The sequence below is a fragment of the Sinocyclocheilus grahami genome, unplaced genomic scaffold, assembly GCF_001515645.1.
Source record: "Sinocyclocheilus grahami isolate Dianchi unplaced genomic scaffold, SAMN03320097.WGS_v1.1 scaffold211.1, whole genome shotgun sequence".
Classification (NCBI taxonomy): domain Eukaryota; kingdom Metazoa; phylum Chordata; class Actinopteri; order Cypriniformes; family Cyprinidae; genus Sinocyclocheilus; species Sinocyclocheilus grahami.
The window spans coordinates 576,251-595,185 of NW_015505390.1; the positions used below are offsets into that span (position 1 = coordinate 576,251).

General features: G+C 39.3%; 1 protein-coding gene across 2 annotated transcripts in view; it reads left to right on the plus strand.

The window, feature by feature from the left end:
- Nucleotides 1-17,434, plus strand: part of LOC107595920 (iporin-like) — a 26,076-nt gene extending 8,642 nt beyond the window's left edge. The window contains exons 2-13 of one of the 2 annotated variants that reach the window (XM_016286518.1): nucleotides 1,170-2,877; nucleotides 3,031-3,568; nucleotides 5,159-5,824; nucleotides 6,306-6,503; nucleotides 7,388-7,534; nucleotides 9,327-9,403; nucleotides 9,510-9,684; nucleotides 9,764-9,869; nucleotides 13,260-13,306; nucleotides 13,514-14,591; nucleotides 15,103-15,279; nucleotides 15,924-17,434. In XM_016286518.1, coding sequence (XP_016142004.1) covers nucleotides 1,327-2,877; nucleotides 3,031-3,568; nucleotides 5,159-5,824; nucleotides 6,306-6,503; nucleotides 7,388-7,534; nucleotides 9,327-9,403; nucleotides 9,510-9,684; nucleotides 9,764-9,869; nucleotides 13,260-13,306; nucleotides 13,514-14,591; nucleotides 15,103-15,279; nucleotides 15,924-16,107 — 4,944 coding nt within the window. In that variant the 5' untranslated portion in view covers nucleotides 1,170-1,326 and the 3' untranslated portion in view covers nucleotides 16,108-17,434. The remainder of the gene's footprint in view (nucleotides 1-1,169; nucleotides 2,878-3,030; nucleotides 3,569-5,158; nucleotides 5,825-6,305; nucleotides 6,504-7,387; nucleotides 7,535-9,326; nucleotides 9,404-9,509; nucleotides 9,685-9,763; nucleotides 9,870-13,259; nucleotides 13,307-13,513; nucleotides 14,592-15,102; nucleotides 15,280-15,923) is intronic. The other variant, XM_016286519.1, reaches the window with a different exon arrangement.
- Nucleotides 17,435-18,935: the final 1,501 nt, after the last annotated feature.

Below are 18,935 nucleotides of genomic sequence, written 5' to 3' on the forward strand. Positions count from 1 at the left end.
GTGTCTACACCAGACGCGAGCGGCGCGGCGCGACAAAATACAATAGAACCCATATAATCAGTGATGCTGTCTACACTGGATGCGGCGCGGCACGACAAAGTACTGACAGACACAAAGTTCAAATTATTGGCAACGGTCGCTTTGTCGCGTCCAGTGTAGACAGACTTTGGGGCCGTTCACATGTCGTGCCTAAAAAAACGCCAGTCGCGCCGCTTTCTCCTTCTTTCCAAAGTGCTCGGGAGCTTGCGCTTTCGTGGCATCTGCCGTTGGTAAGCAACCGTGACCTGCGCTCTCCACGACGACTCGGAAGTTTCAACAAAGGATAAACGGATTTCCAGCACTGAAAATCGCTTGCAGTAGCTCTACTACTAAAAGTATTTAAAATGGGTATCTCTGTACAGCTGTGGCGTCCGGTGTAGACACCGTGTCTGTGTGTGAGCAAAGAAAACAATCAGTATAAATATAACGATCAGTATACGAAACCTTGCACATCCTGCGATGTGACTATCGCGGATGCGCACATAGCGATTTCGATGCGGAAACGATATATTGTGCAGCCCTAATTTATTCTCTTTTTTCTTGTAGTTTTAGGTGATTGCCTTGACAGTGCCTGTGTTTGGTCGATATAAAATATTAATCAAAATAAAAATGATAGAAAAACATGCTTCGAAGATATTGTTTAATTAATCACTAGGCCAGTATATATGTAATCATTAGTCAGCTCTCGTAATCCACTCTTAGTTTCCTTCATGGACTCCTGTAAGTTTGAGAATTTTTGTGTTGGTTTAAATGTATTTCATTTATATTAACTATCAATTAAAATGGTAAATTATGTATTTACCTGTGTACCAGTTTATTCATCGATTGTCTACATTCCGAATACATTATCATCTATAGACTGTGAGCAGATTAAGGAGCCTGTAAACTGGATTTAGTTAATTATTCATTTGTTAGTTTGTCTTTAGGTTTCTTTTTGCCTATTTTTGGCACTCATGATTTGTCCCTGTAGATCATGTTTTTGTTATGTAACATGTAACTTTGTTGAAAATGATATGTTTATACAATGAGATGCCCAACTAAAATGCCCTTTTCCACTTATGAACACTGAATATCTTTGTTTTACGTGAAGCTAATTTAAAACTGAGTCCTGTCTTCTGTCTTTTTTCCAGATGTTTACCTTCAGCCAAGAGATCCTCTTTAACCTTTTCTTTAACGTTTCTCACTTCCCAAAACCACGGATTGGCATTGGACGTGTGAACTAAAGTCTTCGGAAAACCACATTCTGCAAATATCCAAATATTCTTCATCCTCACCCACTAGGAGAAGATGGACAGTCCACCTAAGCTAACCGGGGAGACTCTTATTGTCCACCACGTTCCACTTGTTCACTGCCAGGTTTCAAGCTCACGACAATACTGTGGTAGTCCATTGAAAAGGAACAGTAATCCTTTCAGCTGCCCAGAGAATCTGGGATTGAGCCGGACTACCTCCCTACCTGAGAGAGATATTCTTCAGCGGGAGGCATTGGTGTACAGCAGCCTCATACAGACATCGAGCAGCAGCCTTAGCTCTAGTGATACTTTTGGGGATGGAGGAATTAGAGGAGGGCAGAAACAAGGAAGAGGTGGGAGAGAAGGGAGTATGGCAAGTGACACTTCCTCTTTCACCTCAAGCAATTCTGAAGATCAAGCTCAAGGCTTGCAGATGAAGACACGTGAACAGCTGAACTCGAGACGTAACCCCTTTCTGCTCAACACTGAAGATGAGGATGATGAGGATGAAGACAATCTGAATGGATATTTGGAAGACTCCTCTTTTCACCTGCATGGAAATTTGCATGAAATCTCAAATGCAGCACTTGCAAATGAAGACTTGCCGTCTTTCCACCTGCATGACATTGGGTTCACCGTTGAACCTTTTCTCTTGCATGGGTCTACAGAAAAACAGTGGAGTTCCATACATGGGCCTAGTGGGGAAGCAGAGCACAGAGACCACACAATAGGTGGGACTTTCGATTTGTCTACTCACTTGGAGGGACTGAACTTGCTGAGATTAGATAGCCAGCGGCGCCACGGAAGCAGTGGTTCCACCCTTTCAATGGACTGTGGTGAGCAAGAATGGGGTGAGGATGATGATTATGAAGACCAGTCCATGCAGGGTGGCAGAGGAAGCTCAGAGTGTTCCAGTCTTGCAGCACCACATTGCTCCTGTTGCGGCCTTTCTCAGCCATACCCTGAACCTTTTCACGAATCATTTTCTGAGTGTCACCAGGGCTACGGCAGTGATTCCTCCTGCAATAGCTCAGATGGAGTGCTGGTTAACTTCAGCACGATTTACAACAAGATGAACAATGTTGTCCCAGCCAAACAGTCACTCAATATCAACAGTTCAGTCGAGCAATCCTGTGCCTCATCTGTGTCTGAGCTTGTTGGGATGTGCGGAACAGAATGTAGCAGTGGACGTGGAGCTTTCTACCTGGACTTACACACCTCCCCGATTGAACCCGCTCAGCATCCTTCGGCCACTCAAGAACATGCAAACTCTTCTTCTGTATCTCAGCCACAAGGTGCCAATATGGAACTAGATGCCAACTGTAACTCATACCACAACCTTCTTGGAAGTGAGGCACTGTCCTCCGTTGAAACCTCTGCCAGTGAACTCATCTCGTGTCTTCAAAGCCAAGCTCGCTTGGTTGTAGCAACTCAGAATTACTACAAGCTGGTGACATGTGACCTTTCTTCCCAGTCCTCTCCCAGTCCAGCGGGATCATCGGTCACAAGCTGCTCAGATGAGCACAGCAAAGGAAGTCCCACTCAGCCAGCAGAGTACTACCTATTCCAACAAATGAAAGAGGATGAAGAAGAGGAAGATGCAGAGGTGTTATATTATTTGCTTCATTTGGTGTTAGCTTGTATTTAGCATTTTGTGCCTTTACTCATTCTGTACTCCTTAGCAATATGTACATTGTACCTTCTTATTTTTCTTCTAGCTTGTTACATCCTTTACATTCTTTTCTTTTTCTTTTGCCAGAATGAAGAAAAGGATTCATGTGAGATTGAATCTACCCGTGAGAATGTAATTGAGGGGCAGGTGTATATCAACATCTCCCCACCTACAACAACCTGCAATTCAGTTGGTGCTTCAGGGAGCGGTCGACCTCGTTCTCGCAGCTACGATCGGAACCTAGACAAGTCACCATCTCCTCGCCTTGGGTCCTTGGAGCGCATGCTCAGCTGCCCTGTTCGGCTCAGTGAGAGTGCAGCCCCTAGCCCGCCACCTCCACCACGTGTCACTTCTTTTGCGGAAATAGCGAGGAATAAGAGGAGAACCGGAGGATCACCATCACAGAGGGGCGGAATGGAGGCCACATCCATGAACTCTCACTCATCTGGAGAGTTCTCGCCCATCCTGGAAGACCTTCCACAGGGTCAGAGCCACAGTTTGCCACCACTCACTCGATGCCATAGTCAAGGGAGCTGTGATTTGTCCTCCCCGCATAGATCTCGGAGTACACCGCTGCGAGAATCACCAGGGGGAGCAGGAAAACGGGCTCGAACCAAAGCAGAAGGTAACACATTATCTTCTAAAAAGAGGATGGTTAAATTGTGTTACTTGTAAAAGCTGGTTTATTTTGTGGATTGACTTCTTTTGTGTTTGAATCATGTTATTGTGCAGCCTAGCACCCAGAAGCCTGACTGCATTTTGAAACTCTTCTTGACTATGTGTTGGTTGGGTTGTGACAATTAGATTTTCATCATTTTATTTCTCTAGCATTTCAAACCTAGCTAGTAAACGGTGTGTGTTCTCAGTGATTTCCCTTAGCATGATTTGTTTGTTTTATTTTCCAAGCTAATTTGTTTAGCTTCTGCTAAAAGGTACCACTCTTTCCTCTTGGAGCAGTTACTTGCTAGGATGATGTTAAAGAGTGTTTTCTGCACATTGATCTGCAGTTACTGTGTGGTTGCTAGACTGTTGCTAGGAAGTTCTGCGTTGTTCCTTATTTTGGTCCAAGTCAAAACAAAAAAACTTTACTGGATACTGTATGCTTTGGACCCAAAAATAAATTCAGTCATCCTTTACTTACCCATGTCATTCCAAATCCATATGACTTTCTTCTATGGAATACAAAAAAAATATCTCCAAATATTTCCCTTTTATTTTTTTTGTGGAGGAATAAATGTTATGTGGGATTTAAACAACATAATGGTAAATTAAATATGACAGAATTTTTGGGTAAAATATTCTTTTATGCATGTCTATGGCTTTTTTATTGTTTGCCAGCCAGGTAAGCTCAAATCCGATGAGATTAGTAATAACACATCTGTCGTCTTCCAGCTGCATTATGTGAGGTGTCATTCATATATGTAGCACAGACCGTGCAAGAGTTACATGATAAAGTTTGATACTTAGGTTAGGAGATTTGACAAAGCAAAATAAATGGGCAGAGTTTGATCAACAGAAAGGTTAGCTTTTGTTACTGGAATGCTTGTTAGTTCTCTCTGTGCTTAGTGCTGAGCTGCCCCTGCTGGCTGTGACTGGATACTGCCGTGTACTAAGAGCTCTGACATATGAGTACTCAGGCATGTGGAGCAGACAGTTTACTCAATAGCCGAGTGTCGTTTCGCACACACTGTGTGCCCGTCAGAGCACACGCAACACACACCCAGAGGTGTACACAGAGGAGCTTCTTAAACAGGCTGTTTTTTGGTAATAATGTCCTGGCTCTTTATGTACCTCTGTTGGTCATTAAGTTTTTGGAGCAGTGTTTTAAGGTATGCTTTTGACAAAGTTGTATGATTTTTATTTTATGTATGATTTTGTTTCAGTTTCATAATAAGACCCTGTTGTTGTTGCTATTACTATTGCTAGGTTTTATTCCAGCTGTTTTAAAATGCTGTGTCATTGCCATAGCCTTTCTGGTTTAAATTTACATAAAATAATTAGCTTCATATTATAATTATATGCATCATGTCAATTCATTTAATTTATAATGATTTATGAAGCATTAGATATTGTTAATGCCTGCATTACTGAATTGAATGATACTCTGCCACAGTCTCAGGTTTAAATTTCTAATTTTGTTCTTAATCTTCATCTGTCTTATTTTCTCTCCAAACCCTCTTTTCTCATCTCTGTCTCTTGTCTTTCTTCCCCCTAGGTGGCCTGTCTAGCTCCACAGACTCCTCTCCAGTTGTATTTCGCTATAGCAAAGATCAACGTCCGACCTCATTACCCATTCAGCCTTTCACTTTCCAGCACCAGTTTGGAAAACCCCAGACGAAGCCTCTCCTTCCTCTTTTGGACGGATACATCAGCCAAATGCAGGCTCGAGGGGCTGCAGTGTCTGAGGGAGGTGAAGATGACTCGGAAGAAGATCGTAGGCCACCTCACGGCTCCTCCAATGCACCTACAACAGTGCGGCCATCCCCACTGGGCAGCTATTCCCCAATTCGCCTCGAAGTTGCACCCACCTCTTCTGGAACCTGCTCGACGTGCACTCCGACCCCTGGTGGTCCGAGGCCACCACGTTCCCTCTCTTGCCCGATCTCTGCAGGTCTTCTGCCCCAGCATACCCCAACTGGAATGGCCATATGTACAGAGACGCCTAAACTTGCCCCCTTACCTCCAACACCGCCTCCACCTCCGCTGATGAAGCAGAGTCTGCTGATGCCTGCATTGCCCACTAGAAATCACTGTTTCCACCGTGGCAATTTGCCGACGCTACCCAGCTCAGGTCTCAGTCCTCGTGGACCGTTGGAACCAGCGCCACAGGAAGAGCCAGTGAAGGTTTTACCGGCATGTGTGACACCGCAACAGCCTAATGGTAGGATTGGAGAAAAAATTAGTGAATTCACAGTTCTAGAGACTGCTGTGTGTTGTTTATGACTTTATAATAATTTTTTCTGCTCTTAAAGAAAAAAAAAACATTAACGTGGTTTTGCCTTGAGTTTATACAAATCTTTTTTTCTGATTTGAGTTGGATAGGTCAAAACAATCGTATATTGGCTGCCTATCTGAACAAATCCTTAGCTTCCATACTTACACCTTCCTTTAAATACTGCTAACAATTTCTCTTTTCTATCCCTCCTGTTTCCCCTTCTGCCCGTTTTTTCCATTGCATCACTTTGACATTTCCACAATATTATCTTACCCTTCTGACGGTTCCCTCTTTCCCTTTTACTACTTTTCCCTGTGTATGTATGTTCATTCATCTTACCATCCATTCACCAATACTTCTTTTTTTTTCTTTTCGTATTCCGTCCATTCTTTGCCACCATCCCCTTTTTCTTCCATTTTGCCCCCAGTGCACCACCTCTCCCCGCAGGCACTCAAATGGAGAGAGTACAGGCGCAAGAACCCTCTGGGTGTGGAGCGTGGTAAAAACGGCCCTCATTCTTTCTCTTGTGCTTTGGAAACCAAGAGACCTGGAACTCGAGTCATGCGACGCAATGTGTTTGATTTCTCTCCCACCAATCAACCACTCAGCTTCGGCAGACTTAATGGTGCTGAACCAATTTCTATCACCCAACAGGGGTTGAGGGGAAAGAGACAGAAAGGGGGCTGGGGTGGAATCATTTTGTTTATACCGTATTGACCCGAATATAAGACAATGTTTTTTTCTTAGAAATACATCTGAAAAAACGTGGTCGTCTTATATTCAGGGTCTATACTTTGACATGTCAATAATACACCCACAACAATAGGTGGCGCCAAATACGCATAAAACGAGTGTGCCATGAAATACGTAATGTAATGCGTGTTGTAAAGATCACGAGTAAAAACAAAAGAAAACCTTACAGCTGCATGAGTCGTGACTGTCACATTAGCCTGATGGGACCAAACTCCCTTTATGATTTTAAAACGTAAGACAGTACCCATTTTTAAAGTCTACAGTAAGATTTAACTTCTACTGTTAATAAGATTTTGGTAGGCTACTATTAGATGGATAGCCTAAAGGTCCTAAATCAGATGGGCTACCTGTTTTATTTTTATTTTTTTTAATGGTATATCAAAAAGTGTATATTTTTTAAATGTGATTGTTGGTACATTTTACCAGTTTTTACCATACTTTCAAAACAAAAATGAAAATAGGAAAAATATACAATATGAAAATAATTGAAGACAAAATGTGTTTTACTGAGAAAAAACAAGATTTGTTTTTTAAAAAGCCTTTTTCCAAAAGGTACATCTGGAAAAAGGGGGTCGTCTTATAATCAGGGTCGTCTTATATTCGGACCAATATGGTAGTTAGTAAATGTAGTTAGTGAACACTTAAGTGTGACAACGACCATATCTTTTGTCTGTCATCACCAGCTTGTTTTGTCTAGCAGTGTCTATATTTGTTGTAGGCTTGCATTTATCTGACTGATGTTGTTTTTGTTTATAGGGCAGTCATTGAGGCAACTGCCGCAGTGCTACAGTGACTTCCTGCCGGATTATTTCTCTCAGACAGAGCGCCCCCCAGAAGAATTCTGCTTATCTCCTGATGCTAATACTGATGAATCCATCTCTATAGACCTGTTGCAGAAGAGAGGTGTGTGATTTTTTTTTTCTCTGTGTAGTAACACTAACAGTGGCACAGCATGTGTTAAATATCATATCAGTTCTTAAAGGGGACATAACACACAGTTTATGCCAATCTCATGTCAATCGTTAGTACCTGTAGAGTAGTATTGCATCATTCATATCTCCAAAGAGTCTTTAGCTTTATCAGATTTATAAAATAAAAATACAGCTTTACGATTCTCTCCGAGCTCCTGGAGGCATGCCATGGCCAGAGCTAAAGAGTCGTGAGCACTTATGTGCCGATTGCCAACAAAACACAGAAAGTGCCCATACAAGGAATTGAAAATTTTCTCTAAAACTTATTCGAACCTGGAAGGAGTGTATTTGGCACAGAAATACTCCGTCATACGTCCAAATCGTTTTTTGAAACTTTGACCATGTTTAGCGCGAGAATCCAACTCTTTAACAGTGTAAATAACTCAGAATGCATGTAATAGCATTAGACCCCCCTTTTAAGTTAACCTCACTCCTAGATATTTAGATTTACATTTATTCATTTATCAGACACGTTTATTGAAAGTCACTTACAAATGAGTTTGAGTTTTTAAATATTAGCATGTAACATCTAGAAGTTAAAAAATAAAACTGCAAGTATCTTGTGGGAAGACTATTGTTTTGGTTGTGCTTCAGCTCTGCTCCTCTGTGGATGAATGTGGTTCAAGGCACCAGTTTACATATGAATGCAGGACATCTTATCAGAGTGGATGGACAAATAAATCAAATTTTCTTTGTTTCTAAAACTGGTGATTCCCAAGAAGTTTGCTGTTGTTAGTGATCCTTGGTCAATTGTTCTTGTTCATTGTGAGTAACATGGTGAAGCTTTAAAATGGCTATTGTAATTTATCATTGCCTTCATACATTTTAGACAACATTATTGTTCTTCACACCACATATTACTAAATTAGTCTTGCATGGGAAAGTGACATCATGTTTAGATAAGGACAAGACTAAGAAGCTGAATTAGAAAGTAAAATTTTGCTAAATGCTTGCAGTACTCTTGCCCATACAACAGGAATATAGTGAAACTTCAAAGAAGACAAATTGGGACCACAAGGTTAGATTAATGTACTATATTCTAAGTGTTCTGATGCCAAAGAATGCTGCCTTTTTTGGCCTTTGGAGGCCAGTCCCTTGTCACCGTATGCTTTTGTTGTATAGGCAAGAGCAGTGTGAAGATTCTTAAAAACAGTTGTCTGCATTCCACAGAAGAAATAAAGTCATACAGATTTAGAACAACATGAAGGTAAATAAATGAAACGGAATTTAAATTTGTTTGGGTCAACCATTATTTTAAGCTGCTACTTTTGCCTCTCTGACTTGTTTCGCAGTTTAAACAATGTCCGGATTTAATCTATAATCTCCATATAGTCATAGCAGTATAATAACCTCAGCAAGCTCATCTTTAAAGCTTGATGTGGTTAATATGAGCTCATATTTAGCTCTTAAATGAATTATAGTTTTAATGCACTGCATACACACTGCAGTGAATATTATGTGTGCCCTAGTGACTAGAATGCAGAAGAAATCTATGTCTCTTCATGTTGTTTCCACTGGGTCCTCATGTCAATCAAACAAGACCCCTTTTGTTTTCCACTCAAATACTGCCAATTCCCTTCAGGCCCTCTAAACTGCATTAGCATATGACTGAGCGTGTGTTTGTGTGTAGCCTATATACTATTAGTAAGAGTTCAATTTGATTAGATAAATAAAATAATGGAATATTTTCTATTTTGTCTCCTCTGTATGTCCTTATGTGCTAGGTTTGGTGAAGGCCATAAACACAGCAGTCGATCTGATAGTGGCTCATTTTGGCACCAGTCGGGATGCAGGAGTAAAGGTACATTAAATTTGAAATAACAGTGTTAAACTCTGTATACTTGAGTTTACGTGCCTCACTAAAGGCAGTAAAAATGTTGACAGTACCCTTTCGCTCTCTCTTACAGGCCAAATTGGGAAATAGCTCTGTAAGTCCGAATGTGGGTCACCTTATTCTAAAGTACCTCTGTCCTGCCATTCGTGAGATACTGCATGATGGACTGAAAGCGTATGTACTGGACCTGATCATCGGACAACGCAAAAACCAGCCCTGGAGTGTGGTGGAGGCCTCCACACAACTCGGTATGAGAGGAGTGATGAAGGTTATTATTATATGAATGAGAATGAAGGAAATTATTTATGCTTATCCTTTCTGTCCTAGGTCCCTCTACGCGGGTTTTACACAGTCTGTTTTCTAAAGTCAGTCAGTATTCTGAGCTGACCAATCACAGTATGAGACTCAATGCCTTCATCTTCGGCCTGCTGAAGTAAGCTTCTTTCATTTTTCTCTCTTTTCATCTCCCTGTTCTTCCTTTCACTGTTTATAATCACGCTCGTCTTCATACTGCTTATGAAAGCACATTTTTGTACTTTTCAAAATTTTTTGCTTGTTAAAGCATCAACATGAAATCAAAATTGATTTCTAAATTTACATTCCTTATTGTGCAATTTGTTGGATTCCCATCTAGGTTTTCTCGTTGAATATAACTTTTCAATTGGAAATGTATGGAGATAGAATTGTTGCTTAATTCCAAATAAATAGATTATGATCCACAAATAAATGTAAAGAGATTAACAAACATTAAACATATTGACAAATAAATAGAATGAGATCCACAAATAAGTCTTAAAGTTTCATAAACATGAATTAAATTCACAAATAAATAAAATGAGATTTGCAAATAAAAAACATATTCACAAATATATATTTATTACAACCACAACTTTGCCTGTCATTTATTTGTGAATCGCGTCCTGTGCATTTGTAGATAGCTGCACGCATTTGTGAATGTGCATTCATCGTGCATTTGTGAATTGTGAAACATTTCTTGCGTCAAGACGTGCCGACAATCCACAAATACGTGGACTCCACCCACCGTCTACTCAAGCCAATCAGATAACAGCCACATTTCACTGACCAATCGTAGCACAATCTCGCTATAGCCAATCACGTTTTGCTTTACAATCAGGGTCTCGTCCTGAGATAACTTCGTTCTTCTGCATTGGCTCAAATAGGTCATATAAGGGCCATAAAATGGGTACAGTAAAAGATGTTTAAAATTGGAAATAGAGCAAAAACAGGCAATATGGTGTCTAAAACGTAAGTCTCTTAATTAACTTTTTGTTTATTGAACTGTATATTAATATCACATAATTTTAATATCACATTTGAAATCATGTTGATTTTTGGAGAAAAGAAACGACATTGATATATAAATGATATTTATATAAAGTTTATTAAATTATATAAATTTATTCATTTTCTGCTCCCATATCTTGAATTTTGTGATCATTCGAAATGTATTTTAATAAACTGAATCATACAGTGAAAGAAAGCACTGTAAATGCGCACATGCACTAGTCTAACCTACTACACTTCATCACGGCATTCTCAAAGGCACGGAACATAAAATACTGTGGCTTGGTTGGCATGATATATAGTCTAATGGTCTAACGAAATCCAATTTTAAACATCTTTTACTGTACCCATTTTATGGCCCTTATATTACCTATTTGAGCCAATGCAGATGAATGAAGTTATCTCAGGACGAGACCGCCCTGATTGTAAAGCAAAACGTGATTGGCTATAGCGATATCGTGCTACGATTGGTCAGCGAAATGTGGGTGGAGTCCACGTATTTGTGGATTGTCGGCACGTCTTGACGGAAGAAATGTTTCATTATTCGCAAAATCACAGGATGCAATTCACAAATGTGTGCAGCTATCTACAAATGCACAGGACGCGATTCACAAATAAATGACAGGCAAAGTTGTGGTTGTGACATAAATATATATTTGTGAATGTTTTTTTCTCATTCTATTTATTTGTCAATATGTTTAATGTTTGTTAATCTCTTTACATTTATTTATGGATCGTAATCTATTTATTTGGAATTAAGCAACAATTCTATCTCCATAGAAGGAGGGTCTGTGTTATTTGATGCTTTTTTTATTTAATTTAAATTTATTTACATTTCAAAGGTCTTAGAGCACCGTTTGAGAACTTACGTTTATTTTAGCAGTCCCCTGAGAGATAGACAACAGACCGAGTGAGATGTCTTGAGTTGATTGATCGAACGGAATGTGCTTTTTAATCTTCTAGGAGTTTCTAAAATGAAAACAAAAGATATATTTGACCATCAAATGCATTGTAGTACTGCAGTATCTTATCTTGATAACAATGAAGAAGAAGAAGAAGAAGAAGAAGCTTTACATTCAGTATTGGATCATGAATTTAGCCAATGGCATATAACAAAAAAAGAAGAAGAAAAAAAGAATAAATAAATTCTATGTATGAAGTTAATTTTTTGTTAATTAGATTAGATTGCTCTTTCTCAGATTTGATAGTCTAATCAATCCAACAATACAAAGCCAACTCGTAATATTTGATGGGGGAAAAAACATAATATAAATGATTTTCTGTGCTTTGCATATTGAAATTGCTTTATCTGAAAGATACATGCAGTATTGCTTTAGATTTTAACATTTTAACTTTTAATACATTTAGTCATTTTCTACCTTTTAGAACAGCATTGGTGTCATAAAATGGTGTCTTGGTAGGCAGCTCATTAGGTTTTGGAACAGATCGATGACGTATGTTTTTTATTAGCACTATAACAAGCCAGGTCTAAAAAAAAAAAACTCAAATCTTGCGGTCTAAAACTCTGTAGTGTGTTTCGAGAAGTCTTTAGAAGTCATCAAAGGCTCCAGTTTTGCTTTGATGGGCCTTGACATAGTCATCTCAGCTCCTGTGCAAACTTCCTCTTTTCCACTCCTATTAAAATTATAGTCAGAGGCACAGCACTTTGATCATTATTTTCAATTATTCATTCAGCAGCATACTAATCTCTCTCTCACTCTCTCATCTGTCTGTTTCACTCTGCGCTGTGGTCACTCTTCTTCTTGAGATCAATACAGAGTACAGTAATCACTTCCAGGGTCCTTGTTGTTGCACTTGTAGTATTTCACTTTAAAACAGATTTCCAGGGGTCTTCAACAGGGGGTCATCAACCCCTAGGAGGTTTGCAGCAGTACTGCAGGGGGGAAGCCAAATTATTGTTTGATTTTTTTTTTTCGATAAACACATTTGCATTAATTACAAATACAACATTTTCATATCCGTATTCACAACCGTTTTCAAATGTGATTATAAAAAACAAACAAACAAACAAACAAAATGTTACTTGAGCTCCAATGTCAAAAGGCTAAAAGGGTCTTTTAAGCCATAAACCGTCCAACGCTCATGCATGATCCTACGCAGGCGCTACATCAGCATATTAGAATGCTTTCTGAAAGACCATTTGCCATTGATGACTGGAGTAATGGCTGAAAATGTAGCTGTTATTCACAGGAATAAAATATATTTTAAAATATATTGAAATAGAAAATAGCTGTTTTTAATGGTGTAATAATATTTCACAACATAACTGTTTTTACTGTACTTTTGGGGGGGAAAAGCCTTGGTGAGCATAACAGACTTCTTTCAAAAACATTATAATCTTACCGACCTCAAATATAATGGAAAAAATTATATTTGATACTGAAGACCCCTGCCTCTGGTGTAAGTCTGTTATTGTCCAGTAATGTTACAGATTTGCATTTTACCTCAGTAGTTTTGGGTCCATGATTTTACAACACTCACCTTCAATGTTTTTCAGCTTGCGATCTCTGGAATTCTGGTTCAATCACATTTATACACATGAAGGTAGGACCATGCTTTCTGCACTTAACGTTCATGCTGCAACATTTATTTTTAGTGTCTTGTTCAAGAGCAGTTGGCTTTAGTCAGAGAAATGAAGTAGAGCCAAGATTTTTATGTTTCTCATACTCTATTGCCAGCATAATTATAATATTTAGCATTTTTTGTGTGGCCGTCTGTGTCTTTTTTTTTTGTTCTGGCATGGTTCCTCAGACATTGTAGCAGCCCACTACCACCCATGGGGTTTCCTACCCCTGTCTCAAGGGGCCTGCCAGCCACTGTTTGAAGAGTTGCAGCTCCTTCTTCAGCCGCTCTCACTGTTGCCCTTTGACCTTGACTTGCTATTTGAGCCACACCAGCTACAGAAAGGGGAAGAACACCTGAGACGCAAAGAACAGCTGTGCTGTGCTCGCCAAGGCCTCGACCAATCAGATTGCTCCACCTTTCAGCTCATGCGAGGCTGTGGAACGTTGGAGTCTGGAGCACAGGACGTGGGAATGCAGCCTCAGAGAGAAAGGTTCTTGTTGAGAGATGAAGACAGCCGGCTTAGGACAGAGGGAGTGACATTAAAAATGAAATGTAATGGGCGGAGGAGTGCGGGAGAAGAGTGTGAATCACGGGATAAGGAGGCTGGAGTTGGCAAAGAGTTTTTGAGGAAGAGTGACGCAGGACAGATAGATGGTGGCGGGTGGTGTGCTGGCAGGATGAAGGGAGTTGGAGAAGACTGTGAGAAAGAGAAAAGGAGAGAAAGAGATGGAGATGGAGCCAAACAGAGAAACCGACAAGCTGGCTGGTGGTACCAGCTGATGCAAAGTTCACAGGTTTACATCGACAACTCCGCCGAGGGCTCAAAATTTGTGAAGTTGGAGAAGAGGAGGAAAGGTGGTGTTGAGAGCCACCGACAAAGCCATCCACCTCCTAGAGAAGGTGTGGTTGAGGGGGCCGAGGCCATCCAACCAATGGATGAACAGGTGGAACATTGTCGGACCAGCAGTAGCAATATTAATAGCATTGGCAATGCTGTCCTCCACCAATCAGCATTGTCAGAACCCACCAAAGTCACAAAGGGGAAGCCATCGTGGATGGGAAGTCCTCCGGAATCAGTCCTCACTGAGCTGAAGAAGAGTAAGGAAAAGCAGCCAGACTGCCAGGATGCCTTTAAAGGGGTTCAGGCCCAGCCAGGAGCAGGGGAGGATGGGTCGGCACAGGTTCTCCGCTGGGGTCGGCTGTTTGGAGCTGGAAACGCAAGCAAGGTGGAGAAGAGTGAGCAGAAACAAGTCAGAAAACAAAGGTGAGTTGGCAAATTTTTTTTGGCCTTTTCACACCAAGAACAATAACTATATTTAACTACACCCACACCAATGAATGATGACGCTCTGATTATTATAAGCGCATGCTTCAGTTATGTTGTCTACCAATTCGAATGCTCAAGCTTTTTAAGGTAAGATGGGTTCTGATTGACTGATTGGATTCCTCTGATATGGTTCCTTTGTGTCATTATTATTGTGGTGTCAATTTCTCTATTCTCATATAATTAGAACAATTATTAAAACATTATAGCTATTGATCTTGGTGTAAACCGGCCTTTCCATATCACAAATATTGCTATAAATGAAGTTGGTCCATAATTCATTTTCATTTTCTTTCACTTCATCAAGTTTCATAATTTTCCCTCCTAACTTCAATCGCTTAATGTTCAGAATGAGTTGGTTTTACACATTGCCAGCTGCTAGCAGCACTTTTTACAGATGTATTTTTAATATAAACTTGTAGCTAATTTTCTACCTACGTGTTGGTCTCAGATTGCCGTCTGGTTGGTTGAGTCTCGACCGTTCCATGTTGGATCTGGTGGCTCAGTCTGTTGGAGTGGGAAAAAGAGCGGAGCAACAATCTCTCACGTCTCAAAGCCAAGAATCCCACCTTGGCCCAACTGAACAAGCACAAACACAGAATCTCCCAAAACAGAGACAAGTCCCATGGTAATGTTGTTAGATGAGTTAGAATGACTAGGTTTTGCATTTACAGAAGAAAACCAGTGCTTGCAAGGCAACGACAGAAGAGTTTTAAGTAAGCTTAGGTTTTAGACTTTTAGACTGTGTAAAGGAAATTTGGTTCAATCAACATTGTTGTTGTTTTTAGTTACCTATGCATGGATATATGTGGCATCTGTACATCAATGCACATTCTGTATTCTGTGCTACCCTTGTAATGAAAAGGTGTTTATAGATGACGTCAATGGTGTCAGTAGGTCAGGAATATTCAAAATATTAGGTAATATTATTTCAATAAATAATAAGGTATTCAAAATATCTTAAATTTCTTGTGTAATATAAACAAAAGCCAAAAATACATTGCACAACATAAAAAAGCTGAAATGATCAAAGTTTGAATTTGTTTGTTTAGCACTTTGAGATTAATTAATACCAACAATTTGGTGGAAAAAATAGAAATGTTTGATGTTTGAATAGGAAGTGCTGCCTTGCAAAGCGCGATAATTGACTAAGCATATTAATGTAATTATTTGCGAATGAAAACATGTTACTACCATTCCTGATTATTTTACCTGATTAATTCTTTCAACTAAAATTTTCTTATTCTTTTTTTCTTTTTATGTCTCTTTCAGTGAAGTGAAGGCGTTATGCCATCATATAGCCACAGAGCCAAGGCAGCTCAGTTTCCATAAAGGTGATGTGCTGCAGGTGCTCAGCAGGGCAGACTCTGATTGGCTGCTGTGTGCTCTGGGCGACAGCCAGGGCCTGGTTCCCATCATATACGTCACCCTGATTGAGGACCGTCAGGAGCGCTGAAACTCGTAGGCTTCGATAGAGACAGGTGTGAGATGCGGTTGGGGATAAAGAGGAAGGTCACTGCTTTTCTGAATATAAAATCTGCTGCACAATGGATGAGTCTGACGGATTCATTATGTGCTTGCATGTGTATGTAAACACCAATACACCAGTGCACACACACAAACATCACACTTTGCTGTTGTGAAAGCACCCTCTTTATTTCAATGAACAGCATTGAGCCAACCAGTGATTAGAAAGTGTAGATCTAGTTACTGAGTAGTGAAATTGTTTGCAATGGGCCATCGGGCTTTGCAACTTAGCTTGTAATCATAAATGTCAATAGCCTTTTAAAAATAACTAAAAAACCAAATGAAGTTGTTAGATGACACTACTGGCACATATGCCTTGTCTTTATTAAATACTGTATGATTTTATCTAATCTAGATGTTAACCAACTCATGTGTTGTGACTGACAGTGTGTGCATGTGCCCTTCAGAGGTCATGCGTAAACTGGAGGTCATTCGTAAATATCTCTTTCTCACACTGTTCGTGCAAAGAACTGTATGAAGCTGTATAGTAAATCACTGAAAAGGGAAGCCTTGGTTTTTAAGTCTACAGGAATTAAAGCTCATTAACATGTTGAAAAAGACTAAGTATTTTCCCAACCTTACAGGACAAGGGAAATCAGCCTGTCCAGAGGCATTTGTTTTCTCCAGCCTGTGCTGCTTTGACAGGTAAATCGATACACTAATGCGATCACCTCAATCTCTGTCCCTTCATTTCAAGCTTTTTTCACCAATTTCAAGGGACAATTTACAGCCTGCAAGATTGCCTGCATGTGATGGAGTGCATCACAAATGTTTTGCTTTTGCTGATACTTAACTGATTTAAAGAGTTGAAATAAGCTCCATCTTTAACCTTAAATGTGATATATTCCTTCCTATATATCAACCTTTGCACAACGTGCAATATATATATATACAGTAGAAAGGGAAGATATGTCTAATGTTTGTCTAGTTTAGATTTTTGGTTGTTTTGATTTGGTTCAAGGAGCTTTTGATTCTGTTTGGAATATATATTTATTAAGATAGATGAGTCTGTAGATGAACGGATGGATGTATAGATAGAATGGGATGGATTTATAGAGTTTTATGTAAGTAGTTGAATAGATGGTGAACAAAAAAAGAGTTTAATGGGGTTTGGTGGCGAATCCCTTCCCCTTCAAATACATTCAGTTCATGAGATGATTTCCTCCAGCAAGTGAAAGTGTTCTTCCAGACATTTTAATGCTTAAATATTATCCACAAATAATTTTCTCTGCTTTTGCAGTAGAGGACAAAAAAAAGACATTTAGACAAGGATGGTAAAATGATTCCTTATTGTGCATTAATTTATGACCATTTGATGTGCTAAATTTAATTCAAGGTGAGGCCTTATGGAAGGGAATGTGTATTATGTATTATATATTGTTATTTCAGGAGTTGAGTATGATCAACAATTTTATTTAAAATAATCTTGGGCCCTTGGTATGACACCTGATATGCGTTTGCTTAAAGTAATATATAAAAAGTATAAAACTAAACTAAAAAAGTTTAACGAAATAACTCTGTACAATAGATGATTGTCAAAGTATGTTTTTGTTGAAACAGTTTTATGATTTATATTATTTTCTCTTTATAAAATGCATTAGTCATTATTTTGTGTATTTGTAACTGTAAATATGATGCATTCTCATGTTCTCAAAAGGAAAATGACATTATTGACTGTTATTAACAGCTTTCAACGCTAACAGTTAATAACGAAAACCATTCAAATGTACATTTTACTGTTAATGGGACGTTGTGTTTTGAGAAGAAAATGCTCTCACAAAAAGCTAGATTGTAGTGCTGCTGCTTTAGGTCAATCTTGGTCACTTAAAGTTTGTCTGTTGGTCTTCCAAATACGCTTTGCTTTTCACTAAAGTCCACCTGGTAAATATCAGAGAGAGAGAGAAAGCTTGCGAGAGAAATAGCTGTCCAGTGCCTTTTTGAACCAATTCGTCTGCTAGTGGGATTCAAGAGTGGTTCCTCAGTCACAAGTGGTTGGTGCCATTCCAGTTGCTTGCAAAACTGGAATTAAACTGTTTTACTTTTCCATGCAGATTGTTAGAAGATACTGTAAACACCAGTGAAAGAGAGGATGAGTTGGGAGGGTGATGTATGTTTGTGCAATGTTCTCTCCCTCTCTCTATCTGCTTTGATCCTCCAAATATTTCTGACCTGTATATACTGTACGATACCTGTAGCTCACTTGGCTCTCCTTTCCTCTATGTGACCATGTTGTGCTCCTATAACATTACCAACATGTATGGATATCAATAACAAAGTGCTCATGTGAACACTGATGCAGAGCCTCTTGTCCTTTTTTCTCATTTTTGTGTTTATGATAAGTGTTGTTTTAATGAGTGATCTTTTGATGATTATATTGTTTGCTCATTTGTTTTAGTGATTGCTCACATTTTTCAAAATCCAGGTGCCACTTGAATCACAACACGGTTACAATGTTATTTCACTGATGAATATGTTTTTGTTAATCCATAAGTTTTGAAGCAAATTATAACATTTGGCTGTTTCTCCACTTACACATGGTAGGTGTTTCAGGCTACACTTAGCCTTGGTTAAGGCACTTTTTTTAACCTTAAAATAGGCTAGGATTATGGTCATTTTGTTTATAATCAAATTTACCAGGAGAAATATTTTAGAGATATTATTCAAACATGGGTACACTGACCTTGTGTTTCACTGACCCATGTAAAATAAATAAATACATAAAAAACTACGACGACGTGAACTCCTTTTCAGAAAGAC